This window comes from Lepisosteus oculatus, chromosome 6 (genome assembly GCF_040954835.1).
Source record: "Lepisosteus oculatus isolate fLepOcu1 chromosome 6, fLepOcu1.hap2, whole genome shotgun sequence".
NCBI classification, from domain to species: domain Eukaryota; kingdom Metazoa; phylum Chordata; class Actinopteri; order Semionotiformes; family Lepisosteidae; genus Lepisosteus; species Lepisosteus oculatus.
Window position 1 is genome coordinate 18,828,330 of NC_090701.1, and position 12,061 is coordinate 18,840,390.

The 12,061-nt window shown below is 37.0% G+C and overlaps 1 protein-coding gene across 1 annotated transcript in view; it reads left to right on the forward strand.

Annotated features, from left to right (window-relative positions):
- nphp3 (nephronophthisis 3) overlaps positions 1-12,061 on the forward strand; it is a 150,417-nt gene that overhangs the window by 66,444 nt on the left and 71,912 nt on the right. The window contains exons 31-34 of the mRNA XM_069191044.1: positions 5,472-5,597; positions 7,123-7,284; positions 10,843-11,007; positions 11,789-11,930. Coding sequence (XP_069047145.1) covers positions 5,472-5,597; positions 7,123-7,284; positions 10,843-11,007; positions 11,789-11,930 — 595 coding nt within the window. The remainder of the gene's footprint in view (positions 1-5,471; positions 5,598-7,122; positions 7,285-10,842; positions 11,008-11,788; positions 11,931-12,061) is intronic.

Here is a 12,061-nt window from a genome sequence, read left to right on the forward strand (position 1 = left end):
TATTCTCCCAATTAGATAGGAAAATATTTTTATAGCCTAGAGGAATCCAAAGCATCTAATTTGGTAGTCTCAGAATTGTGTGTTTTAAAATTATTTTTATGTAGATTAATATTATGTGTTTGAACCTATTTGGGTTAGTCCCATACCCAAGATGTGAATTATGACCCTTTTTGGTTTTATTCAAGTGTTGAGAACATGTCCTGATGTCGAATCTAGACTCCAAACTGTCAAGAGAGCACCGGTTTTCCTTTGAAGCCTATTTTATTGCTTTTTAGTGGAATTGTCATGAATTAAGCACCGTTTTCTGTTTCTCTAAGAAAGATTTTGATGTCTCCTACTCCATCTTGACATCCTGTCTCCACGATTTCACAAATGTCATTTTGCAGTAACTCCAGTCTTTGCTTCTGCATCTGTACATGAGATATGGAAGGTGGCACAGGCTGTGGTATCATTTTTGATCATGATTTTTCATATTTTATTAATCAGTTTCAGGTTTGATGGTCAGGTCAAGAGAGAATGTATTGAGGGTGTTTAATTGTTCTCTTCCCAAGTCCTTTTCTAATGTACAGTATATATTACCAGTGGACAATAAGACTACTCTCTCTGTCCACTGATATTGCTTTCTTGCGAATATAGTTATAGACTATATTTGTTTAGACTCTCAATGTTTTAAATATTATATGATAACACATTTCAGACATTATAGATGATGGAGCATTTCTGTATCCATTTACAGTTAGAATTGTATGCTTTATCTGTAAGTTAATTCATGTAGTACTTGCAGAGTGTGTTACTAAGCAAGTAAGTCACATCATTGCCTGAGTTGTTTCCAATAAAAAACATGTAGAACTGGCTTACTTTCGCAGCCATGTTGCCACAAATTTTAATAAGCATAATAAATTATCTCTGTTTCTGCCGTTTCTGTCATTTTACATTATGGACTTCACTTTATTGATTGTATTTTATTGTATCTCAATTATAGATACAGTATTACAAAAGTTGATTTAACTAAATCTTGATTTATATCCATATCTGTATCAGTTATCATATATTATCATATAATATATTTATACTGTTGTAACAGAACGAATAAGGTTCTTGATCCCGAGATGAAGTAAAACAGATGAGTTTATTGCATGCAAGGAACAATAAAGCCGAAGTCTTGTTTCCCGCAAGAAACAACAAAACCGAAGTATTGTTCCCCGTACTGGTACAAACTTTTGGGTTATATAGTGTCTTCTTCTCTGTTTCTGACGTCACTCGGTCTGATGGTAAAGAGGGGGATTCATGGTATTTGGCCAGTTTACGATGTCCTGGCCAAATGGTCAGTTTAAGATTACACCCAGGGGGGTTCCTAGCTTGCATCTGCAATCCTTATCAGTAAACCCCCTTTCCTGCCATAAACCCCAGCTTGTGACTTAGAAGTCTAAACCTCATACAGAAAGGATTAAATTCAAACCCCCGTCTTCACATCTTTCTTCAATACCAAGATCCATTTACAGTACAGTAAGAATTGTGATGGCTATGCTACTTTTAATTTTCTTTTCTAGGAGTGTTTGGAGTCTGGTAGTATTATAATAGTTCTTTACATTAGACACAGTCTTGAAAGCTGAATGAAGTGACACAATTTTCTTTTGTGTACTTGTGATAAAATTAAAAGTGAAGACTTAAAAATAACAATCAATTCAATCTCATTGTTTTTAATAAAGACCTTTAAGATTTTCATTCCTGTTTTTGGCATCCCCTGTGTCTTGTGGATTTCATTCCAGCTGAGCTCTAATCACTTAGATTAATTAAATCACTTATTTACATCTTTCATGGCTAATTTTCATGCGTTTAGGATATGAATTAAACAATTACCATGTCTGGAATTTAAGCAATTTAGCTGAGGTTGATCAAAGAATAATTATTAAGGGAGTGTTAGATGCATTTAATAATGTATTTATTTGAAATGTAATATTTAAGTCATGCTTTTGTTCTGTTATTGATGACCTGTTAAGGTTTGTTTTGACAGTTATAGTTAGCAGTAAATTACTGAATAAATCCATAACAATTTGAACAGCATTTCTCTCTTTCATTTCTTTTCAATGATTCAAAAGAATGATCAGCAACAATATATAAAAAGATCTTTAACCAACAAACAAAGGAATAATAATAATAATAATAATAATAATAATAATAATAATGTAATAATAATGTCTGAATATTGAATATATACAGTCTGGTTAAGAGTAGTCCTGGGGATACAGTCCGAGACTGATGGAAACGTCACACATTTGCCACATGAGGGAGCTAAGACATTATTAAAACTGTCCTTAAGTGTTTTATCCTTTTTAACATATATTATAGTGGGTCATAAACTACTTCTATGCAACCTAAAGCTCTTAGAATGTGTAAAACAAATGTGTTTATATAAATTACGTACAAAGATTTTATAGAACTAACTAATCCAATTAACATGTCGGCATGTGCTACTGAAGATTATTCCTTAAAGAAAGTATAGAATGTATTATCACACCAAATAAGAATATTACTTTACATGTACATTTGAACATGATGACATCACTCTAATTTTTGTAATGACTTGAGATAAATTAAAGTCATAAATAATTTTATGTTCTTAATTTCTTCAAGAAATGTTTATTGGTCAATAGTAGTTCAGGTGGGTAGCTGCGTCAACTTGCATAGGCTGCAGAGGAACAAGTAATAGGTTTATTCCAAAAAAAGACGAAAGACACACCTGAAGAAGGCTCCACGGCTGAAACGTTGTGTTTTCTTTCTTCTTTTTTTCCAGCGTGGAATAAACCTATTTCTTGTTCCTTTGCAATATTACAATAGGTTTGGTCAGTGTATTATTACAGTGTATGCTGCACATGCGCAGTGGTATCGTGATAAAAATGGATAAACTCCCGAACTCCCCCATTTGGTTCTTGTGGTCAATCTGTCAGGAGCGTATGCTGACCTTTGTTTCTGTTTTTAATTAAGTCGGGTTTGTAAGGCATGAGAAGCAAAACAAATCATTAGGACATCGCAAGGAACATTTATTTCAGAATATCTTTTACCATCACAAACTAAAGAAGAAGCTTTGCCGCAAAGAAAAAAAACATGAAATAGTATTTTCTAAACATTGTTTAAAGAAGTAGTTGATTAATCAAACTACCTGGTGACCTCTCTCTGGCTTCTTTTTTGGGAAGATAAATGTGGTTAGAATGAATATTCTCATCCATTTGATTTATCTTTTTAAGTCTCTTTCTTGCTCAATTTCTTCCTTGCCTTGTCTAACTTTTTAGGAATAAAAAAACCTAGGATAACATATACAGACTTATTAAAACCAAAGGAGAAGGGAGGTTCCAAATGCTTGGTTATATCACTGGTCTGCCCAGATAAAGCATAAAGTTAGTGTATTAACAAGCACAATTCTCTTTGTATGTCATCCATTACTCTTACAATCTCTACCCTTTATTAACAACCTTAGTCTACTGAGATGTCTGTCAGATAAATTTATAATACACAATACTCTTCTGGCCTGAAGGGATGCTAGATCATACTTTAATATACCCACGTTTCCATCCCTATTATCTCCTATCACTCTCAATCCTGATTTCCCTCCAGAAAAGAAAAATGACTTCTAGACTGGATCAGAAAGGACCAATTTTAGGAGGATTTTAGACTTTTCCTGTTTATTTAATACAGTGTTAATATTCAGTAACAATCTCCAATCTCCAGTCCATTTACGAAAGATATACCCAGGTAGATCTTATCGATGATTTAAGTGCTACTCTCAGATGTGTACCTTTATTAATTTATTCTGGCAGTGTGATAAAATTAGACAATACTGGAATAATGTACATTCTGACATCGAAAAAAATCTTGGGTATACATTTTACTACTAAATGTCTGCAGAATTGTATCTTCTACACAGTGATTATACAGTCAGACTTGACAAAGATTCTCAACGTCTATTTTCTATGCTTGCTCATTTTTCTAAGAAATGTATTTGGAGCTCATTACCCTTCAAAAAAGAAATGAATTAATATCCTCCTATACAAACAGTTCACTTTGTTTTATTACCCGATGAACACACAGAAAGTGATAAATAACCCCGGAGTAACATCTAAGGATCTGCAAGCCACTTCCACTGTCCGTAATATCAATTTTATTGCCTTAAACATCTGGAAAATACTGAACAGTAACAGAAACCATTGCTTTCTTAAAAGAACATTGCCACCCTTTTCAAATTTGCTACAGAGCAAGTGAAAGTTGAACATTCTGGCCAAAAGAAGAAACATTTTGTGTGGTTAATCCACAGGGTGTCACGATCGTAATCCCTCCTCTTAAGGACGCTCCGGCTCTTTCACTTTTTTGATGATTTCATGCACCTACCTCCAATCCTGCCCCTCCTTTTATAAGCCAGGCGCTCTCACTACTCGTGGAACGACGCCCGGAGGTCCGCCTACCATCAAGTCGCCCTACGTCCGCGGCTTGAGGGCATAGGCTTCCTATAGGCGTCCTGACTCAGTAGAGTCCGGGGTTCAGAGCGCCTGGCCTCGTCATCCCCGTTTTTACCGGAGCCCATTCTGGTTTTTAACTCTGTTTTGTTACGTCTCAGCTGGACCACCCCGTTTGGACTTTTGGACTTCGCTGCAGATTTTCCCCCTGGACTACTTGGACTTGTTCTCCCTGGCTACGGCCCCCGAGCACCAGTTCCCCATTGTCAACCCCTCCTGATCCTTGTCATCCTTTTCCACTTGCTTCCGGATTATACCGTCTGCATAGGGTCCAGAACTATGCTCTTTACACAGGGACTCAGGACTTGGACAGGCTGTCATTGAAAGAACCATGAATTTGGTATAGTACCAGCTAATTCTGGAGAAGAATGTTAAGCCACATATTCGTCACCTGAAGTTCAGCTGAAATACTGCAAGACAATAATCCTACACACACAATATGGTCTAAAACAGTCGAAGAAGAAACCTAAACCCTGTTGATTTTTTTGTTTGGCTGAACCTGAAGTGAGCTGTCTACACATTTAAGGGTTTAAGGAAATCCTTAAATATCACTGATTTGAAGTAGTTCTGCATGGTTAACATTCCTAAAAGCTGATGCAAGAGACATTACAATAACCAGTCACTTTTTGTAAAGAATGTGGTGATGTATTGTAAAGGTTTACCAGCAATAGAATGCAATTTTATTCTTCATCCCGGTTTCCAGTGGTCATAGCCTTACTGTTTTTCAGGATCTCAGCAGCTCAGTTCCTGGGGGAAGAATTTGGTTTAATTTAATTCATGTGTACTGCTAATTATAAAGACAAGTAAAACCAGAAGATCCTTTGGCCCTCAAGTGAAGGGGTATGGTTGTAAGGGTTAGAAGTTCTACATCTGATGTGGCTTCATTGGTCATTCTTTAGACACTCAATTTATGTGTGATGGTTTATTGTTCAATTAATAATGCCTGCCTGATGTATTTCAAAGGTGGACAGAGAGTTCCGGGTACAGGAGGCCTTGTTCTCAGCTGGGTTTCCTGTGCCACAGCCACTACTGTATTGCGGTGATGCATCAGTCATCGGAACTGAGTTCTACCTGATGCAACATGTGCCGGTGAGTCTAACCTTTCAGGGCACTGTATGGTAACCCAACATTGTTTTTTAATGAGCTTCCCTATTCTGTAACAAAATGATGGGTACCCAGCTAAAACTAATGATGCATCATATTAACCATAAACCACAAAAGTGGGCAGACAGAGTGACATACCAGCAAGGTACTCAGCATACCTAGAGGCATTTTGGGTATGCACAAAGAAATTAATAAGTAAAACCAAGGCCAGTTGTGTTTTGGAATCTGCTGGTGGGGGTGGGGGCAAGGTACATTTTAAGAGCCACCACTCTACATGGAAAGTCTTGTGTAGTTTCTCAGTGAAAGTAGTGGGTTCCAGTGTTGCACGTAGTCCAACAAAAAGGGGAAAGAACAAAAATCTAAGGGACGTTTAGTCTGAAGTTTTGTAAAGCTGTTTGGCTGGGGTTTGCCACAGTGGAAAAGGCTATCTGTAGGTACACCTCATGGACAAGGTAAGCACGCTGGGAGCTACCTCTTCTGGTAAGCAAGAAAGTAGAGATTTAATACACAACGTTTCTAGGGCATACTACCATATACAGGTATCTTTCACAACCTCTAGCATGACAAATAAATATTGCTCTTCAGGTTACTTTGTTTTGTTGGTCTGCTGGATTGTAGAACCTTTGGAAGTTGTGTGCAATGTGTGAGTGTTTCACAAATCATCGCATGGATTTTTGCTTTCTAGTAAGAGCTATGTTTAATCTTTTGTAGGTAGTTTAGCACTGTGACAAATGAGCAGTACCTTCCGTATTACCTAATTTCTCAGTTCTTTCTATTGAGAAAAGGATGGCCGTTGTGCCTCTGACAACACATCATGAAATGAAATAATAATAATTAAAAATTTCTTACACTTATGTCTTGGTTTTCTGGACAGTCCACTCAAAGTGCTTTACAGGTAATGGAGACACCCCTCCACCACCACCAGCCCACATCTGGATGATGCAACAGCAGCCAATGTGCACCAGTACACTCACCACACATCAGCTATCAGTGGGGAGGAGAACAGAGTGATGAAGCTAATTCATGGATCGAGATTATTCAGAGGCCATGATTGGTAAAGACCAATGGGAAATTTTGCCAGGGTGCCAGGGTAACACTCCTACTCTTTTTGAGAAACACCCTAGGATTTTTAATGACCACAGAGAGTCAGGACCTCGGTTTTTGCATCTCATCCAAAGGACAACTCCTTTTTACAGTACGGTGTCCCCATTGGGGCACCAATGCCATGGGGGGCATAAGGACCAGTTCAGACCACAGTGTGAGCGCCCTTTACTGGCCCCACTAACACCTTTACCAGCAACAACCTTGTTTTTTTCCAGGAGGTGTCCCATCCATGTACTGACCAGGCTCACACCAGCTTAGCTTTAGCGGGATGTTAGTTGTGAGTTGCAGAGTGATATGGCTGAATGTCATGCATTCAGAAAACAGTTTATGTTTAGTTTATGATTTACCTGATTGAACATTAATTGCAGTGGGGTTTTTTAACCTATGTGATTCTTCTGCATTTTAGGGACGGATTTTTCGAGATCTTAGGATTCCAGGAGTTTGTTCAGCTGAACGGGCTGCTTTGTATGTTGCAGCAGTTGAAGTTCTGGCAAGGCTTCATTCACTGGACGTGAATGCTTTGGGTCTGAAAAGCTATGGTAAAGGTGCTGCTTACTGTAAAAGACAGGTAGGTACTTCATACATCCGATTTTTGGGAATTAAAATCCTAAATATGCCTGCATTTGAAACAGAATCATTTTTTTGGAAGAGCGCGTTCAGCCTTATCCAAATACCAACAATTATGTAGTCCCCCTCCATGCTGAGCTTTGTATGACTAATAAAACCTTGGCTGTTCTGCTTGGAATATTTTTCTTTTATTTAGAACTGTATTTCCAGTACACTCAGTTGGGAGATCAGTTTCTGGAATTGTTTTTTTCCAAGGAAAAGAGGCTACAATAGTGCAATAGTTCAATACACAGCAAAAAGAGCATGTATTTTGACAGTGAACTGAAATTCTGAAATTTTTCATTTTTGCTGAATGAAATGTATATTTTATATTAAAAAATTAATATGAATCAAATGTAAAAAATGTCACCTTTTGTTGTTGGATATCATTTTGTATATATGTTTAGCTGCATTAGAACAATATTATTTGTTGTGATCTGAAATATGAATGTCATCATAAGACAGCAAAAATGACAAAATTCAGTTTACCCAATACCTATGCTTTCCATTGTATATATACAACATATATATTGTGATACTGCAAGGGACATAATCCTTCAAGGGTGGTACTTTCCCTGAAGCATCATCCACTTTACAGTACCAGTGCCTGTACCAAGAGGCCAAGAGAGAAGCCCAGCACACAAAATGGCATTTGCTGGCAATTGCAGAAACAGGGAGCAGCTGCATGACCTATTCTAATCTATATAAATTAGCTAACGAGCCAGTAGTAGAGAGGTTGCACTTTCTTGGGAGAAGTGCAGAGTGAACAAAGGCTGTGGAGTTGAGAAGGTAATGGGATTGCTTTAGAAACTGGTTAACCAAGGTCCAGAGGAGGAAACTGAATTTTTGGAAAACCAAAAACCATGGACTGCAGGAATAAACTGAATTGTCCAACAAACAGTGTTAAGGCCAACGGACTGTGAATGTGAAAAGTCTGTTTTTAATTTAATAATTATATTTATTTGGATGTTTAAAGGAACACAGTTAAACACACCAGTAAGAAGGGAGGGTAAATGCCTGGTATTTATCTAGAAAAACATTAAGTTAGGAGCCCCACAAAGAGCTAGGTTTATGTTATTTTTGGTTGATTTAATAAATAAACACCATTTAATCTTCCAGTCTGTTTCAGAGTGTATCTCTGTGTCAGGACTATTTTGTGTGCGTTGTGATGAAAGTGCCCTTCATGGCATCACAATATGTTATACTGTATACTTATTAGTTTCTGCTTTAGTTTTCATGTTGAAAACTGAAACATGCTTTTTATAAGTTTCTTTTATACAATGGTTAGAGATAATGGGCTGCTTTTCGGTCACTCTGGGAATGGACCCAAAACATGATGTTTTTCTTTAAAAGAAGCACAGAATTCCAAAAAGTCTGAAGTACATGCATAATTATACACAACATTGCCAAAATGAAGAAATATGATAAAATCTTATATGACAGTAGCAGAGATTTTGTTTTACAGGACAATACCTCCGTAATTCCTGTGTGTTCTTTTTCTTCCTTATTTTCTTACATGGCAACAGAATATGTTTCAAAAGATTAAAAGACTTATTGTCATCATATATGGAATAGCACACTCAAGGGTATGGGTTGTGCTGGGTTTGAGTAGCTGATTAACTGATAAGAATAAAATACTATTTACTGTATTATTTTATCCAGCCAATTGAATAATCTTTATAGTCTTTATAATGGATTGCATTCATTCTAGGACATTATTGATTTTGCACAAAATTAAATTTAAGAAATGGTTCAAAACATCTGATAGTGAATCTGTAATTATTGACAAGTCCACAAATGTAAATGGGTGCTGTTGAACATTTTGTTTGTTTCACAAGAAGACTTATATACTGGTAAACGTCATATTACATTTCTTCTAGCACATACAGTTAATCTGCACTTGGTGGCACAGGGCATTGTGAAATGTGTAAACACAGTGGATGTCAAAATCATGACAGGATTGGTTTCAGATAATGATTAAAATAACTGAGAATAATAACATTTTAACAGCAAAATCTAACACAGTACACACTTTCTTTTACTGAACTGTGACATCTACAAGCTCCATGCAAACTGTCTTTTCTTAGTGTCTCTACCAGCTCTCCATAGTGGGATGGTAAAATTGGGCTATTCTTCTTGGCAAAATGTCCACAGTTCTGACATATTCTTTGGGAATAGTTGATGTACTGCAATCATCAAGGTTCTCTGTATATTTTATATTATACTTAAGTCAGGATATTGAGTGGGACACTCAAGGATATTCACTTTCTTCTTGTCAAAGCACTTAAGTGTGCTTTGGATTCATGACCGGTTGAAATGTTAATTTTCAACCCAATTTTAGATTCTTAGATAACTCAAGCAGATTTTCTCTAGGATACACCTTTACATACAATTTGTATCTCAGTATTGATACTCTTCCTATTCCCTCCTGATGTGAAGCATCCCTACAACATTATTATGATGTGCTGTTAGACTTCAAGCAGACATACTGTAACACTTTATATTTAGAACAAAAGGTTAATTTTATATCTTATCTGACCCTAAAACCTTAAGCCTTATGTTTATAGTCTATCTCGTGTGAGATTTAATATGAGCCTGTTTCAGAAATGGCATCTTGTCTGTCACCTACAGAGGGTTTTGTAGGGACTGGTATATTGCGATATGTGAATATGAATTGAACCGCATAAATCTTTAATCTTCTTCATCGCTATGCACAGCAACCTGCTGATCTGTGCTTCACTTCCAATTTATCCTTGTTTTTCTGAGTGGTCTTCATGGTTAATTGTCTTATTGTTATGTGAATTGTTGCTAAGAATTCACAATCTGTGGATATAATGCAGAGGTGGATGCAAAGGCATAGACTCATATAATGATTTTGTTACCATACACACTACAGTATTCTTTTGCTGCAGAACCCTTTTTAGGGTTGCCTCAACAAAGGGGTTGAATCCTTGTGCAGTTGAGAATCTTGTAATTTTCTTTAAGTATCTAATTGATGTTCATACTGCCAACATATTTAAAACATAGTTTTATCAGTTTGGAGTAGATTCCAAAGCAGATTTGTGTAGGTTCTAAATATAAACTATCATTTAAAAGGGTCACAATTGCAAGCTTTGCATTGTTTTTGGCTATTGCCACTTATGCATGGACATTTTAGTAATTAAATGACTAATTGAGATGATTAAGGTACTTCAGTGGAACGATTATTAAGTGGCTTTAGAAGTGGCTATATTGACCTACAGCATTTGTGGTGGATGACTCAAATACAGATGAACATTCCAGGCTGTGGACAGACAATAGCTTTCTTTCTTTGAATTCAGTTAATCTGAGAACATAATTCTCTGACTAATGCTTTTATGATTTGTATGAAAATAAGAAATCAAACTGAAAAATGTCATTTGAAGATAATGAGTAAAATGATGGTAGTGGTGAAGAAGCCAGGCTGAAAAGATATGAAAAGATTTCTGTGACACAGATCACAACAGACAGTTATATAAGCAATATTTTTGTTTATTTTTAGGTTTTAACGTGGACAAAACAGTATAGAGCTGCTGCCCACACTGACATACCAGCCATGGATGCATTGTCCGATTGGCTGATAAACAACCTGCCCTCCAATGACAATGAAGTGACTTTGGTGCATGGGGATTTTCGCCTGGACAATTTGATATTCCATCCCACTGAGGTAGAACCTGAATGCCTTTAATTATTCCTGCCTGCCCTTTAAACACGGGATTGTTAAAGAGATCTTGAATTTGAAAATGATAAAAAATGAAATTCAGGTAACATATTTTAATAAAAGCCCACATTTCTACAATGGGACCACCACTTAAACGTTACATGAAACTGGCATAATTTCTTCCCAATTGGATCACACCCCTGTATTGAAATACTGTAAATAAACAATCCATCCATTTTCTAACCAGTTTATCCACTACAGCGTCACAGGGGAGCAGAAGCCTATCCCATCAAGCAATGGGTGCAAGACAGGATGCACCCTGGATGGCATGGTTGTCTATCACAAGGCACACACAGATACACACTCAATCCAGTGCCAGTTAACCTACCAGTATGTCTTTGGACTGTAGGAGGAAATGTGGGGAGAACATACAACCTGCACACAGATAGCATCCTAGGAACTGAGCCCAGGGCCTCAGCACTGTGAAGCAACAATGCTAACCACTGCACCACTGTGGCTCCCCTAAATAAATAATACATCCAAGAAATGAATTAGTGGAAACAAACACTTCTCTTCAAGCATAGTCTGATATGCTTATAGTCTGCCAGATGTAATCAGTTCTGAAAACAAAATCAGTGACAAAGTAGTTTTTACTATTATACTGCCTTATAAAGATATCCACACTGTAGATAAAAAAAGAACTTAATGAATATTATGATTCTGTGGTGGCATTATTCCAGGGCACGCAGCTTAACAGTGAGTCAGAAATCCCAACTGTTTTTTCCAGGCCAGAGTTTTGGCTGTGTTAGACTGGGAGCTTTCCACAACTGGGCATCCTGCTGTAGATTTGGCCTATTTCCTAATGCCTTACTCCTGGCCCAGTGAACTCAGGATCATCCACACAACAGGAGACATAAGACAGGTGGAAGGTATGATGAATTGTGTGACAAGTATATCTTTTCAGGATACTATAAAAATGGATGAAATGTGAAAAACTACTCATGGGACGAAAGCAGTTGCATTTTTTGACAACATTTTTCCAAGCACATGACCAAGCTCG